This window comes from Astyanax mexicanus, chromosome 22, assembly GCF_023375975.1.
Source record: "Astyanax mexicanus isolate ESR-SI-001 chromosome 22, AstMex3_surface, whole genome shotgun sequence".
Taxonomy (NCBI): Eukaryota; Metazoa; Chordata; class Actinopteri; order Characiformes; family Acestrorhamphidae; genus Astyanax; species Astyanax mexicanus.
In genome coordinates, this window is record NC_064429.1 from 24,087,911 (window position 1) to 24,105,198 (window position 17,288).

A 17,288-nucleotide genomic window follows, 5' to 3' on the forward strand; every position below is an offset into this window, starting at 1 on the left:
AATAAAACAAATAAATCTGGAAAAAACTATACATTTTCATGCATACAACAGTGGTGATGGCTCTTTAATTTGAATGCAATTCTTCTTTCAAATAAATAAAGCAGCACATGTTTGTACTTTCTCAGTAAGTCATTTATTGTTGTAAATACTGTTACAAACATTCCTTCTATGGCGAAGGAATGTGGCTCAAGAATTCATCACGGAAAAGCTAGCAAATAAATAAACATTGCCGTTGCTTTACAGAAAGTGTTTTCTATTTCTTTACCTTTAGACATAGAGACGAACAGAGATATAAGTTTAATTACATTCAGAGCGAGTGCATAATAAACACTACAGTCAAACCCACAGCAATCATCTATAAACTCTCACAGCCCCGTCCTAAATCTCTACACAGCACGACTCGGCCAGACCCTGTGTTCTACTCTCAGTCTGTCTGTTCACTCACGTCTACATCAGCACATCTGCACGTGTTCAAGGTCCATGTGTTTTTAGTTTCATATGTACAAAGGGGGAAAATTCCTTTCAGAAGACTCGTCACGTCTTCTTTAATTCTTTAATTTATAAACGATCAGAGCTGCATAACCCACATCATCAGAATCAGTAGGCTGTCTGTAGTGGAACTACAGTAACTCACTAAACTTTCTCATATATAAACCATCGATAAAGCCATCAGTGTGTCGTTAAAGCTCGCTAAATTCACCAGGTTCCTTGCTGTTTTCTTTTTTAATCATAGACTTTTAATTGTCTACAGTGCAGTGAAGTCCTGGGTCACTGAACATTAGAACAGTATTTTGAGGTTTGAGGTTGTTAACATTGCTCTGATCTCCAAACTCAGCTGTTGACCTTTGATATGAACAAACTGGACCTTTTCCCCGTTCACATTCGATCATTCGATTCGGTTCAGATGAGATTATACATAGAGTGCCTTTCGCAGGAAGGACATTATCTCACAATTCAGCTAAATGCAGCAATGATGGACCATATTATCATATTGTCATTATCGTTATCATACCATCATATTTAGACAAAAATAAATAAATAAACGGTATCGCAGTTTCAGCCAATATGGAGATCCCTCAGGAGTGTGTTTCATTTCAATGTGTTCCTAAAGCATTTCATACAAAATGAAATACAAAATACTTTAGATTATAATGATTTGTATGACTGCACTGCTTATTGTTCTCAATTGTACATGTACTGTATATGATCACTGAATCACTGTGTATTGTAACTGTATATATAAATATAATTAAATATATATATATTATATGTATTATATATATAGGTGTACAGTTATCCAGCTGGTTTTATGTTTATGGTGGAGTAATGCCATCACTACATCACTACACCCACTACAAGCAGAAATGGCAATGCAAGCCAATGACACAATGACACACCATGCTTTAAAAAAACAAACAATAATATGAACTCATCCGCTTAATGCTGAAATAGATAAAAAAAATTAATAAATAAAACAGACACTAAAAATAGTAAGGCCAGAATGTTAAGGGATGGGACACGCCTACAACCGCCTGTGCAGAAAAGAACCACTGCTGGATTCAACATGCTGTAGCACCTTCACAGCTAGTTAAATAATAAACTGTACCATAAACAACGCACCAATTCTAGGGATGCACCGAAATGAAACCTTTTCACAACTGAATAAATTAAATCCCTCCACTTTATGCAATAATTCTTATCTAGCAAGTTTCTATGTGCTTAAATTGCTGGTGTGGCTTTTCACACTTATATATTAGACATATTTGGATGACTTTTATGTTTATAATGACTTTTTAGCATTAATTTATAGGTAGTCTGACCTGAGGAGGATGGGTCCCACTTTTATTTTAGTCTTGGTTCCTCTCAGTGTTTCTTCCTCCTCAGGCTTTGAGGGAGTTTCTCCTTGCATCTGTTGCCCACTGGGGGTTATGTGCTCTATGTTTTATGTTTTATCTAATTCTCAATTAAATAATACATTTGTTTTGATGTTGTCTTGCTTACTAAGAAAACAAATCATTGCATACATATTTTAGCCATTTTAACAAAACTTTCAAACTTTTCAAAAGTCTTTGCAACTTTTTTTCTAATTTTCAACCGAATATTTTTAGCTGCTGAATGTTCGGTGCATCCCTACCCAATACAGTGTGTGGACTTGTCTAGTGAAGTCTAGTCATGTAAGAGATTCAAAGATGCTTCCTTAAGAAGAATAAAACTGACCTTTTTTACACCTTGTAAAACGTCACTTCATGTAAATAGTATCCAAATTGTATCCAGATTCGATTTTAACCACCATGAATTTACAGACACTTGGTACTCACAAATGAATCTCCAGTTGTTCTGATTGTTGTGGGAGGACTTTTGGATTTTAAATGTGTCCTAGAAATTTAGATGTGTTTACACCACGCCATAATGTGTGACTTAAATGTGTCTCAGATCACCTCCTGAAGTGATTTGAGAGATCAGACGTCTTTTTGGTTTGAATGCATATTGGATGTGTTTATACTTGTGTTGCATTTGTATATGGTTTGGCCTTTTCTGTGTATAATCCAGATACTCAACACAAATGAAGTGACCAGGTGTAAACAGGGTCAGTATGTTGTAACTGAGCTCTACGAGAAACTTAAAATAAGGTACCATGAGACACAATGTGAGTATAACTTGTGCAAGACATTGCAATAAGATTCCAGAGAAAACAAAACAAACAAACGAACAAAAATGAACAGTTGGTCTTCATTTAAAGTGCATCACTTGAATAATGTGACTCGTAACAGCTTCGCAGCTTTGTACCAGAGGTGGATGGTAACTAGTTACACTCAACTACAGTAGTTACATGAACTCAAGTAAAATTGTGAAGGATTTGTCTCTGAGTAATATGCTGAAATTTGTAATATTTAAACTTCTGCTCAAGTATATTAATGAGGAAATCAATCTATTTCTAACCTATTCTACTTTTTAGATATTAGATAGATGTTGGATGCACTCAGTTACTTTTAGTTTTACGTATGAGTATGTTTTTAGGTTAGTCTAACTATTAGGGGTGTAATGGTATGTTCATTGGTAAGTACCAAACTGTCACGGTACAGGGAATGCACAGTGAATACTACACACTATAAGGGTAAATGCAGTAATTGTAAGAGCATGTGTGCCACAACCAAAAGCCAATTTATGCTTCTCCGCTGATTCACAACTCACCAGAATTGTAACTACACAATGCGGCAAACAACTGGGATTAGAAATGGTTATCTTTGCTGCCATTTTGACATTTAGACCAACAAGAGTTTTACAAATCAAATAGTTATACAGACCATTTTCTACAACATCTTATCTCTTATTTAGATTAAGTATTTATGGATGTAACTTTGGCTGTTTATCACCTGTTAGCTTCAACTTCTAGACCATTCGCTCAGTTTTAGCCAACATAATTTGTACTATGGCAAGAAAATCAACAACCGAGCATAGAAACCCCACTGCAGGGTGACTCACGACACCAACACACAAGTATAAATGGCGTGGGCCACTTGCACAGGGTACAGTGCTGTAGTGGCATAGCAGACTTCGTATTATTCTGACGCAAATCATAAACCAGCCTTTAAACAAGCCATTGTACACAGCTGGATTTGAATAGTATTGTGGGAAATGTAGTGGTTTAAGAATATATCTATGGTTACTGTTGTCTTGTTTGTCCTCCCTGCCTTTCCTCCTCCTCCTTTTCTCTCTCGTTTCTCTCCCTCTTGCTGTCACATTTAGCAAAAGCCAATCAGATGCTTGTTTTATCTGTGTTATTCTTTTTCTCTCACTGTTCTCATTTTTTAATTTAAAATGGCTAAAAATAAATAAGTGTGTTACCGATATTCTGTCTTAAAGAAATCATGATGGACTGGACATGGATAACAAACATGCTATTATTAACACTGTGCTTTCTAATCAACACACTACAGACTGTATAAAAAGTTATAAAGTAATACATTGATTAAAATGTTTTCTAATGCCTACCTGTGATTCCAAACTGCTGTGCAAACCGAACTGTGACCTCTGTGTACCATTATACCCCCCCTACTACCAATAAACTTCCTATTAATATGTTGTGCTGTTGAAGCCCAATGACAGGCCAAGCTTTTGATGCACATTTAGTAAAAGAATCCTGTGCTTATCTCCTCAATCAATTTGTTACAGTTGTCTTTCTCTGCAGACTGATTAGATATAATCTATAATAGACTATTCCCTTGAGCCGAGTTCCCTGAAAGAGCTTGTGAGATTAGCCCACAGACCTAGATTAAACTCAGGCAAATTGCTCTGGAAATGCACTTTAAATACCTGCTGTTTATAACAGCCAGGTGGTGTGGTGGTGGGCTTAATATATTATACTGAAAAAATAAATACCAGTAAATAAACTAATAATGCACGTAACCATAAACTTCAATAATGTTCCAATGCTGTTAGAATTGTAGCACAAAACCTATAATGAAAAAAAGTCTGTTAAAAATATCTCAAGGAAAATTCAGTATACGCCTTATAACTCTACAAACAGAGGTTTCTTCATATAACGCTTTTTGATTTTCAAGTATAAATTTCTCAAACTAAACTAAAATAAAATACAAATGTGAACAAAATAAAATAGCAGTGTAATCCTTAAATATGAAGGATCTGTAAGAAAAATAGAAAAACAGATAAAACACAAAAATGTGTTCTGTACACCAGGATACAGCAGAAATCAGTCTTTTCACCACAAAATATTACAGTAAATTTCACATCAGCCAAAACTACTAAAACGACTTTTAGAAAACTAAATTCAAATTCAGTTTTCGTAAGTAAATTCTACACAATAAATCACAGATGATCTCAAATCTGAATCGCTGAAATTAATTTAGTTCATTTTTAATAATTAGGTCATTAAATCCCAATACCAAATCCAGAGGTCAGCATTCTATTCAATCAGCTCCTCTATAATAAATCATGCTCTTTCAACATATGGCATCCTGATTTTGTTAAGGCATTAATAGTACCCACACTGTATGTTGTGCACTGTTTGCAATTCACTTCATTTCTTCTCACCCACAGAGCCTTGTTTATCTTGCTTACTCTAATTACTCATTATTCTAAGGAATGCACACTTGGAGAACAGTTCTCACATTTTTGGTCCATTTCTCCACACTCTTCCTCTAACAGCTGCCCTTTAAAAACCTGCAGTGGAACACAATGAAGCTGGAATGCTTGATGGTTGCCAGGTACAAATAAATAACAGGGGAAAAAAGGAGAAGTGTAAAAGAAAAAAAGAAGCACCATCTGAATTTTTCCATGGAGAACAACAGCAGCACTGCATTCAGCCACACACCTCACGGCCAAAAACGCAGATCCAGAGAACTTTCACACAGGGAGTAAATAGGGATCATAGAACAGGGCCATTTACAAGGGCCACAGGCATGTAAGTCATTCCCCCAAAAAGTGAGCTCTCCTTCATTCTGTCTTTCTGTCTCTTTCTCTCTCTCCATCTTTATTTTCCAACTGGACGGGCAGACATGTGCAGAAACACATGTTCAACACATTGAAGCAAAACACCACTGCGCTGAGGGAAAGTGAGAGAAAGAAGGGGGAAGGCAGGAAGGAGAAAGTAGAGCTTCATGGAAAATAGTGGTCATGGTTGATAGAGCTTAGTTCAATCATTCAGTCTCCGGTCCATCAGAGTTCAGAGAAGGATAAAGGTTAGGTGAGTTGAGGATAGGTCAGGTTGAGGATAGTACTGTGGCTTTAAATGTAAACTGGTTGCTCCTGGGCTGTCAACAAGCGGTACATGGCAGCAGGCATAGTCTTCATGTGAATCTGTTTGGAGACAGAAAACCAGCAGCTTTACAGACCTGTCACTGCAGACTGTTCCAGAACCTTAATAGTTTGTAAATTAGAAAATGAGTGTAATAGATTAGCACACAACCCTTACCTCGCCAACTGCATTTGACAGGATGTGTACAATCTTCTCATGAGGAGTGGCCACCACACTCTGGCCATTGATCTCAATGATGCGGTGACCCACGCGGACCCCACCTCGTTCAGCTATTCCCCCTCTCATAAGGCTGCAAATCTACAAGGCAGACAAGAGAATGTGGATGATGTATTATAGGTTGAAGGTATTTACAGAAATACAGTAAAGAATAAAAACACAATGTGTTACACACAATGCCATTTTGCACACTGAAGCCCAGCTGGTATCTTAGGTCTGGTCTTCTGATGAGAACGGTGGTGACTGGTGGGCACCTTACAATGTTCAGCTTGATTCTGGACTGGTTCTTCAGCCCCTAGAGAACAAGATACATAAAAGAACTGAGGTCAGAGCTCTATATCACATTAATATGATTTTGTATCTGCATCAAAATCAAGCTCGTAAGTAGCACTGAAAAAGATAAATTATACTGGTCTAAAGCATACTGTCTGGTAGTTTGTTGGTTGTTTTAATATAATTTATATATACTTTTTCAATATAATCAACCCTGTCCCTTCTATACTGATAACAGGTACTAATTCTTTACATAATAAATCACAGCTACTGCAGCACAGAAAGCTAGAAATGTGACACTGTGTTCTGTGGCAAGAACTGGCACGATACAGTGGCTATGATTCAACAAATCGCAATATATATATTGCGATATTTTGTGATTGTTTAAATCATTAATTTTTTTTTTCTCAATATAAACAAATAAAAACAAAAATAGTTGACTTTTATCTAATCAAAACAGTGGGATCTAACAACAAAGTACACTGCTATTTAGTAGCTAAACACAAAATGAGCCACCAATCTTTACACATTAGCTTATAAAGTATTGCAAAACAGAATATCACAATACTTCGATATATTACTATACCCCTATTAAACTGGTCAGTATCTTGAGAAACAGCATGTACTCTTTCAATTAAATGCAAAAATGTGTACCTTAATGATGCTTTGACAAGTGGAGAGAGGGAGCCCAACGAGGCTGGTGCCGTTGATAGACATAATCTGATCTCCAATATTCAGTCTTCCTGATTTTTCCGCAGGTCCAGCATGCATCATATTAGCAATAATAACTGTGGGAAGGATAGAGCCCCAGCCTGACTCTACAATCACCACACCTAAGATCTCACCCTTCTGCTTCTCAATGTAAACCTGAGGAACACACACAATAAATGCACAAAATCAACAACACAACAAACAATACCGATATTAAAAGATGCTAACAAAGCTAGCTCTTTTCACCACGGTGCAATGATACAGCCCGTGAGTGATGCAGTTCTTCAGCCTCCACAGAAAAGACATTGTTCACTTACATCTTTACAGTTCTCAGACTTGGAGAAGTGTATGAGGTCATCGTTGTACATGTCCTGCGTGTTAAGGAGGTCACTGTACTCTTTCTGGCTCAGGTCTTCAGGGTTTATGCCATTGGCACGCAGGAATTCTTGGTATGCTACACTGAAAGCCTGGCCAATGGACTGTGCTATGAGCTGGGCCTAAGGGGGCAGAAGAAGACAAAAGAAAATCTAAAAAATAATGTCTAAATCTGTCAAAGAGGCAGGTCAGAGTGAACAACAATACCAATGCAAGGATTAAAACAATATTTACTGAACAATGTCATTCAATTTTTATTTTAGGAGAACCATTCAGCTTTTGTAGTTCTAAACCTAAATAGCTAGGTCAGAACCAAGGAGGCTGGTCTGGGCTTATTTATAAAGTGATTTGACTGAAGCTTTATTACACACTATGACGTTAGTTACTACCAAACAAAATAATTTAAGATTAAATTGTCTTATCATATTAACTAATCACTAAACTTAAAGAGATTTCATAAGTGTTTCCTAGTGTTAATTAACAGCACACCTTATCTAAATTGAGGGGCTCTATTATGTTTATTAGATTGGTATTGGTCAACAGAGAAGAACCTCATCGGGACATCCCAACTTTCTACTAGATATAAGCATTGCTGTGAGGATTTGATTGCATTCAGCAGCAGTCAACAGTTAAACAGAGGTCAAGATGTTGGATGATTATAATCCCACCTCACCAATCCCAACTCACTAATTCATCTTCAAAAGTACATGTTGGAACTCCATCATTTTAGATAACACACTTCCACTGCTCCACAGCCCAAATCTAGGGGCTTTGTCCAACTCTATCCAACACCACGCATAAGGTGAATTGTGTTCATCTGCTCCAGAGGGCTCTATTTTATTGGCAATGCTTCTACATAAATATACAGGCATCAAACATGCTGTATGTGGGTATTGTCAGATCTGTGTCAGCAATGGGAGCAAGTTAAAGTGGCTGAATGCACTAGAATTCATTTAAAGGGGTGTCCTTAAACATTTGAATATATAGAGTCTGTTTCCTAGACAGAGATTAAGCCTAGTTAAAGACTATATTCTCTTTTCAATTGAGTATTTCAATTCAGAATGCCATTCAGTCCAAGGCTAGGCTTAATCCCTCCCTGTCTGGGAAACTGCCCCACTGTGTACAGGCAGCTTCCCATGTCTATATATATAAATGTCTCTCACTTGCTTAGTTTTAAAGAATTCTTTGCAGCAATCGAATCTAGCACTTACTCATTAAAAATATACCATCTATACCTGAATGATCTCTCTACTGTTCACATTTGTTGAAATGCCAGCATCTCTGAGAAGTGTCCTCTGGGAGAAGCTGGAAAAGGTCACGCTGACAGTTCATTAAAAATTGGACTCACATCTTCAGACTCAAACACGTGACAGATCATCTTGTACTGCCGCTTCTCATCCTGTGCTGGGTCAGACGCCTCCATATTCTCCTGAGAGTCGGAGCGAGGCATTCTCCGCCTAGCCATCAGTACCACTATGTTCCCGATGTCTGCAATGTACGAGATGGTCCTCAAGGGGTGGTCCATCATGGTTTCCTACAGAGTGTAAGAAAGAGCGATCAGTAGTGGGTGAGCTGAGTCAGTGCTTTGAACAAGGAAAAATATGTCACTTCAAATGACACTACAATCACAGTGTTTTATAGCTGTTTTTGTGAAGCTCTTTGAAATTTAGCTCGCTACAAGTTCACTCTTTACTGGCGGGTATTAACAGTACAAGTCAAATCCATAGCTTAATAGGCTGTATCTGAATAACACTACAGTTACCCATATCCTCCTTGTTCTGTTATGACATCTAAGAGAAAAATGCTTAAGTAAATCTGCTCTATGACATACTACTACTACTACCACCATTATTACTCTGCTTTAATGCATCACAAAAAAGGTGTTGTTAATGATATGATTAGCTGAATCAGGTGTGTTGGAGGAATTGCAAACACAACAAATGTGCAGTTCAAGGGGTCCTCCAGGAGCAAGGAAGGACACCAATAGCTTGTATAACTTTACTTCAAAAATAATTGCACTGAGCAAATTTGTCTGGCGAATACCACAATTACCAGCACGGTAGCATAGCACTCTAACATTCTATGTAACTGTAGATATGCCAATCACAGTATATTTACAGATTAGAAATAGTATTGTATTACATTCTTTAAGAAATACAAATGCAGAAATTGCATTTATGTTACTGAATTACCAGACCAAATACCCATTTCTTACGGCTAAATAACTAAAAACAAAGCAAAACTTTATTAATGGTCTTTTTGGTTAAGTGATATAGACAGCTAAGCATTATGAGTGATGTACCTGGGAGTCTGCATTCAGCACTTTTATTCTCTGAGTGGAAATAAAGAGGTCCACCTCAGTCATGGGTTGAGCTTCACCTTCAGGGGCCTGCTGACACAGAGAGAAGAGAACTGATCATCAATCACTTCCTTAGCAGTGCTCCACACCGGTTAGACTTACACCATTCAGAGATAGAGAGAAAGAGAGAGAGAGAGAGAAACACGTAGATATAAGAGGAGGTTAATGAGGCCCAGAGGTGCAGTGAAAGAGAAGTGTTAAATTAGTTTATAAATGGCGACCTTGGCCAGCCTTGAAAGGAATATAGCTTCTTTTCAGCTTTGGCCTCATACATATTACATATGATGTAAAGATAAATCTCCTTCAGTAGAAACCCAGACAGCATTAAGAATCCGCCCGAGCTTGGCTGACGCATGGCAGCATAGGCTGAGACTCGAATGAAGTTTATACTTGGAATTAGAGACTTGGCAAAAGTGGTTCAGAGTGATTCCCTTTTTGTATTGGGCAACCAAGGTGTGGGCATGTGGCTCGGGCCAATTGTTGTATTATACTTGTCATTGGGGTGTTGGCCCAAGCTGCCCGGGCTGTTTGCTGTATTGCAGCCAGCAAATGGGGTGTTGCCACAAACAGCGTGCCAATTCCTATAGTATAACTGCTAGCCGGGGTTTTGACACAAGCAGCTCAGGTAGATTCCCATATTATACTCTGCAACTAGAATGTTGGCACAGGTGGCTTGAGCGGAGTGTTGTATTATAGTTTACAACTGGGCTGTTGGCTCATGTAGCTCAGGACAAATGTCATACTACACTCCGCAATATGGGTACTGGCACGTGTTGCTCGAGACAATTGTTATATTATACTCTGCAACCAAGGTATTGGCACAAGCAGCCAAAATTGAGTGGGGAAAGTGTCGCATTATAGTCTACAACTGTGGTGCTGGTACACGTGGCTTAGGCCGACTGTCGCAATACACTCGACAATTGGGGTGTTGACACGTTGCTCGGGCCTAGATTTAAACCAGAGCTGGGTCGATGCAAGGCCTGTCATATTTTACTCAAAAATGATTTTTGTTTAGCGATTTTTGCTATCTGGAAACTCTGACAGACTGAGCATTTCCTATACAATTTTACAGGAATCTTGCAAGGCAAGCAGGCCTGGGTTAGTGTGGGGGTTAGTTTCATTCTTAACATTCTCAAAATTGTTTTTAGTGGGTCCATGTGAGCAAGACAGAAGAACTGAAACACACTGCTGAACAGGTAAATATGGCTGAAAGTGCACTGCTGAACAAAAACCACAAGAAGTGCCAGCAGCACTCCTGTGAATAAAACACTCACAAATACAGCACATCACCTTAGAAAGAAAGAAAAAAATAAGAGTGCTTTAGAACCTGTATTTTCTGCATCCAGCAAGAAAGGCTCCCCCTAACCTTAACTTGCGTCTAGCCATCTGTTTCGGTGTAAAGAATGCATTCATGTCTGATATGAAATGAAACGAATGGTAAACAGACTTCACGGACAAACAGCTGACAGGTTCGTGGGTTGTTGCTGGATTCAGAAAAAATAGCAAAAAAAAAAGGCAGGAACTACGAACACACAAGTGTTGATACCAGGCAAAAAGAAAAGAGAAGGAAGAAGAAGAGATACAGAAAAAAATGCAAAACACCAAACCAATGAGGATTTACTGCACCTTCTTCCTGTTTTTGGCTAATTTCTGGGCCGTCTGCTTAGCATGGAACAAACAGAGACAGGAGGAACATGGTTAGAGCGAGGCAGAGCCCAGCTGACACAAGCTGCACTGCACTGATTGTGTAATGGACGTGAGGCTGGGTCTGGCCTTCTCGCAAACACTCAGCTCATGGCAATGCTAGATGGACTTTAGTTATGTCTTTTTGCATACAGTTACAGATGATTTAAGCTACCTGTTTATGTGCAATAAAAATGATCCGAGGCACCGCCCACAACTACCCGGATATTTAAAGAAAAGGTAACAAAAAAAATTGTCAGCATTTTGGTGTTGTGTTCGCACAAAAATCATAATTTTCAATTACTGAAATCAGAGACTTTCAAAATGCTCTCTGAGGTAAAGATTTTTAAAAACACTGTTTTCAATGGTGTTGTGTGGATGGGAAAATGGAGCTTCATGAAAATGCTGACACCACAACACAAGCACATATCTGTCTGAACTACAAGAGCTACATGCAGATAGCACTAGATTTCAAATGTTGATATTTGAATAAATATAAATACTGTTTTATTATAAATATATAATACTTTGTGTTTAGATTTAAAATCCATATTTTCATGAATTCCATAGTACACTACATTGGGAGTAGTGTGTAATCTGAGACTGAACCTGAAGTACTGTTGCCCAAAACAAGTTTATCTCACATTAATAAGGCAATTGTGTTTTTTTTAAATATCCATATACATGTGGATGTTGCCTGAGACATTCAGAATATTCTTACTCTCTGCTGACTTTACAGCATTTTTAATTCATGCCCCTTTTCCCCCACCAGATGGCCTACTTGCCCTTTTTTCCAGCGTTCAACTGGTGTTACATTAGAAAACAGAACATCCTGGCGAATAACACAGAGGCTACAAAGACACAGACAAAGACCTTTGCAAAAAAATTAGATCAGGATCTAGTTTTTACTTGCCAGTGTGCCACAAAAAAAAACAGATCAAATAGCACATAAAAAAAAAAATCAAATGTGAGACTCCATCATGGCAGCTATCATGTCAGTGTCTGCGATTTGGAATCTCTCAAACCAAGTGTGTTCACAGTATCTGTATCTGTCTGTCTGTATCTCAGATATCTTACATATTAAACATGGCATCATACCATCTTCTAGAGCATGCTCCACGGCAGAATGTCAGTGCGTGTGAATAATCAATATGTGGACGTGTGTTAGCTCCGCTAGACGACAGAAAAGGATTTTGATATGGAAAGAGGCTGAACGTTTTCTGACATATCCAGAAGAGCCTTCTCGTTCTAAGATCCTCTTCATTGTCTCTTCATATGTAGAAGAAGGAAAATGTGACTTTCATCTTCAATCAAACTAAACTATTACAATACGTCCTTTAAAATTACAGGACATTAGTGATGGGACAATCATGGCACAGATACTTTCAAGCCCACATCTTCCCATTTTCATGATTTTGTTCTAACCTTTTATAGTGTATCCTATGAAGTGGAAGTAAAATAAAATATGTTGCTCATTTCTATAGTAAAAAGGATTTGAACAAATTATTCAGTTATTGTTTTCTTGCTAGTCTTTAACTAGGAGAAACTAAATTTGGCCTATGTGACATCAGATCAATCAAACAACCAATACGTTTGCAATATGTTTTGACTCCACAAGTTTTAATAATGTATAAGAGGCAGAATGTATCAGTTGTGCTTTGTATCAGTGGAATATCAGCTTTATGATGCAAGAGAAGCTTATAATTTCTTTAAAGCCATATTTATTTTAGGACATTTCAGATCATTCAGATTCAGTGATCAATGAATCAGATCATGAAATACCACTTTAATCTTTTTTGTACGTTTTTAAACCGGTAGACAGGGGTTTTAAGGGAAGGGATACATAAAAAATCTGCTACTTAATTACAACATTTGCACCTCAGCTTAAAAAAAAGGTCAGCACAGTGAACAAAATAGATTCATCAGCTAGCCTCTGCATGGGGTCTGAGTTTGCAAGGGCACGATTCTAAACAACTGGTGATTAAGTCTGTTTGATGTAAAATGGGAAATTGCCAAACATTATGAAACTATTTTAAATAAGGTGAAAGTTTGTGGGAAATTAGACATTCAAACGGAGATCTATGTTGTAGGCTCTAAGATCAAGCATCATTTTTTTGAGCTCCTGAATCTGTGTTTCCTATACTTTCCTCCCTATAGCCTTCTCTTTCTTCATCTAGTTTTCTATGAGTACTTGAAATCTTTATTTTACTTAAATTAAATCAAACAGAAGACTAAATACAAATCAATTTTATTCACCTGACCATAATGTTCAAATAATTATTATGCAAAGTAATTGAGATAAGAAAGACAAACAATCAAGAAAATGTATGTAAACACATGTTTTCAGTGAACATTATTAAAATAAAAATATTAAAGCAACTAGTTTTCTTAAATAATTTAAGTAAATTTAATGTATCCAAGCTTACAGTGTACAGCAATTAGAAATTAAGTTTAAATCAGCAGATAGAAACATCATGATAGTTTGATTAGTAATGGGAGAAACCAATAAAATTAGCGACAAGCCTGTTTTTAGTTTTATTAAGAGTTCTAATTCGAATTTAAGAGTTCTGTATTTTATTCTAAAGCCTCTGACGTTGTTCCAAAACAGTCTCCATCTCCTGCCTGAGGCTTTCTCACCCATATCTGATGCCTGGATCGGATTAACCTGGCAGTACTTCACAGCTGAGACGATTTTGCTTCTCAGTTGCAATATAAGATCAAATCCTACTCCACACAGTGATGCTCTGATGGTGCACACACATGCTGAGGAAACACAGAATGGTGGTGCTGCATTTTTTAAGGTGGAGATAAAAAATGCTGAGTCATGAGGCTGACTGGAGAGCATGGCTGCCTATGCTGCAAGAGGATGAAAGGGGGGTGAGGTGGCAAACGTCTGCAGTCCTTCGGGATTGATGCAGTCAGCAGAAATTATCATTAAACCACTTTTCCACACAAAGGTGTGCTATTCTTATACTCTTATACTATTTAACCAAAGAAGAAAATATTGTTTGAATAAGATTAATAACTACTCTGAAATTCTGGATCATAAAACTCCCAAATGTCACAAAATTCATGGTATTCCACATTTTGTGTTCGGAGCTTGCAAAATTTCAAGATTTTGTGAATTTTTGTGACAAAACAGATTGAATACAGAACAGCATTTCCTTATTGCAACACAATTTATTACTTTGCCCTCAAAACGTCATACTTGGTTTCTGAGAGCATGTCTGCTCAACCACTGTTATGGTGTTTTGCTAAGATAAGACCAGAAAGAGTTGAAGTTCACACAAGTTCTCAGGAAAGTTCTCAGGAACACAAAGAGGCAAAGCTACACAACCATCAGCACCTCACCTTTATGCGACTGACCGCCTCCTGGGCTTGCATCATGCGCACATTTTTTGAGGGTGTCTTGTCTGAGAGAAGCTGTGTAGAACCCAAGTAGTTAGCAGCGAAGATGATGCCATCGATAAGGTCCTCTGGGTCACAAGGACCTGGAACTGTGATAAAAGACAGGCAGGTGTCAGAAATCTAAAATAATGGATGGAATAATGCAGGCAAAAAAACAAATTCACATTCTTTAATGAAAATATAATACCTTATCCAGGATATTGGTTATTAATTTATAGCAACAATATTTTAGACAACTGACCTCATATGATATCTAAAACTCACCTTCCACATATGTTGGGAATGAGGCAAGACTCCTCCTTGACTGCCATTTCAAGAAAAATACATAACAGTAAGCAAAAACCAGAGTGCAAATTTTAATATAATACTCACTACAAATACACTGTAGGGATGCAACAGTTAGTCAACATAATCAACAGCATCAACTATGAAAATTTGTCGACACAGAATTCCATTACTGACTTGTTGTTAATGTGTGATGGAGTGGACTACACCCTACACGTACTCATTGTACATCATCTTATTATACATTTAAATATATTTTCAGATTCTAAATCCCACATATAATGCAACTGTTGTCATTGGAGTGATAAAGAGAAAGTTGACAGCTACCTACCACAAACAAAAATAAAAATAATCCAGCCCAAAGTCTGTCTAAAACCTTCCCATCAGAAGCCTAAACTAACCCAATATATATGGTTGCCACAGACAATCACAGAGTACAATTTCATTTTGAACCATTTGTAATGAGTAAAGTTCTTTGGTAACTGAAATAAATAAAAAAATAGCCCAAAACATGCACCCCTCGTCCTTTGAATTTTCCCTGCAACTATTAAACCTGGCAACAGAGTTTTACAGAGTGTTACAGAGGCAATTTGAAAGCACAATAAAAAGAAAAATATTAATATTAAAAAAGTAAATAATAATAAATAAAAGAATAATATAGAACCAACTAACTTCATTAATGGCAGTTTACATAATTAAAAATATTAAGTACTTACACATTTCCCTCTCAGTAAAATTATTCCAAAAAAACATCCTCACAATAGAAAAGATACATTTTTGACCAAACATGGTCAAATTCTAAGTAATATTGTCTGTTAATATTTACATGTAAATTAAAGACATTTAAGCAAAATCCCTTGAAAATAACAACATCCTATATGCGTGAATGTCTCCTATAACATGCTTTGTAATTTTATATAGGAACGCCAAATATCAAAATGTCCAGCTAAATCTGCCCTAAAACTTAAGCTGTCAAGATGCAGTAAAACATGTATTGGCTAGGTGTAATTATACAGCACACATGGTAAATAAAACATCTGCCAGTTGTTGCAGGAGCCCTCCTACCTCTTTACTGGCAGGTGACGGGGACTCCAAGCTGTCACTCCCCTCCTGCAGTGGCAGTTGTTGGCTGGAAGACTCCGCCCCCTGTGGAGAGGTGGAGCCTGACCCCGGGGACTTGAGAAAGGAGAAAAATAATTAGTAAGGCACACAAATATCAAACCAATACAATGTACAATACAGTACACATAATGGTGCACATAACGGTGTAGCTACATATATGCTTTGTCAATAAAGTACAATAGAAATAATGATATGGGATCTATAGGATGGAAAAAAAACAGACAGATAGAAAAGAACAATAATGATAAACCCAGTACAGATCAAGAGGTAGTGTCTATCAGGACCACTGTAAGATAAATCTACATTAAAATGCCACAGTTGGAATTCAAAACAAAGACAAAACACAAAACAGCTCAGAACAAACGAGTCAAATTAAATAAAACAGTGAATTTAGCCTAAAAAGCTTTGGTTTTGATTTTAAACACTATTTCCTTACTGCACATAATCCATTCCTTCCTTTTAACCCCTAGTGTCTCTAACTGAAACTCATGTCGTTATATTGATGGAAATATAATTTAACATGCAGCCTTAGAACAGATGCTCATATCTGTATATCTCTCAGGATACAAGTACATTTGTAAAAACAATCATATTCTCATTTTATATACTTTCATATTCTACAACAATAAAGTGATAAAGTGAAAGCTTTCTGACCAGTTCTCGTTCAAAAACCATCAATAATAAAAGACAATCTTTAACATCTCCCTACACTGCAAACAACTTTGTTCCTAACCTGATCTCCAGGTTGATGGTCTACTTGGTACATCCAAAAGTTCTCCATAGCGGAATCGGTCAAACCGTTAAAATTAGAGCAAAAAGAATGCCGTCCTCCTGAGACGCACTGAAGACTTCTCCAGCAGAACAAAGGGTCAAACTAACCCAAGTGAGCTCTGTTCTCCGGTAGCCTTTACCCAGATCAGGATTCACTGTAGCGCGGGACTAGACAGCACACGGCTCCTGTTACAGCCCAACCCCAAGCACAACTCAGTTCAGCTCTACTGGATAACAATTCTATAACCTCTTCTCTGTAGAGGTAAACAGCTGATCTATAGAAGGGGTGAACAATAACAGCATCACAAT

The 17,288-nt window shown here is 37.4% G+C and overlaps 1 protein-coding gene across 7 annotated transcripts in view; it reads right to left on the reverse strand.

The window, feature by feature from the left end:
* Nucleotides 1–3,616: 3,616 nt before the first annotated feature.
* The window catches only part of apba1a (amyloid beta (A4) precursor protein-binding, family A, member 1a), a 46,674-nt gene continuing 33,002 nt past the window's right edge, over nucleotides 3,617–17,288 (reverse strand). For 2 of the 7 annotated variants that reach the window (XM_049470278.1, XM_049470277.1), the window contains 11 exons: nucleotides 16,152–16,262; nucleotides 15,066–15,105; nucleotides 14,745–14,890; nucleotides 11,337–11,372; nucleotides 9,654–9,743; nucleotides 8,700–8,885; nucleotides 7,294–7,473; nucleotides 6,920–7,132; nucleotides 6,168–6,287; nucleotides 5,933–6,073; nucleotides 3,617–5,817 (listed from right to left, as the gene is read on the reverse strand). In XM_049470278.1, the coding sequence (XP_049326235.1) occupies nucleotides 5,746–5,817; nucleotides 5,933–6,073; nucleotides 6,168–6,287; nucleotides 6,920–7,132; nucleotides 7,294–7,473; nucleotides 8,700–8,885; nucleotides 9,654–9,743; nucleotides 11,337–11,372; nucleotides 14,745–14,890; nucleotides 15,066–15,105; nucleotides 16,152–16,262 (1,335 nt within the window). In that variant the 3' untranslated portion in view covers nucleotides 3,617–5,745. The remainder of the gene's footprint in view (nucleotides 5,818–5,932; nucleotides 6,074–6,167; nucleotides 6,288–6,919; nucleotides 7,133–7,293; nucleotides 7,474–8,699; nucleotides 8,886–9,653; nucleotides 9,744–11,336; nucleotides 11,373–14,744; nucleotides 14,891–15,065; nucleotides 15,106–16,151; nucleotides 16,263–17,288) is intronic. The other 5 variants (XM_049470279.1, XM_049470280.1, XM_049470281.1 and 2 more) reach the window with 5 other exon arrangements.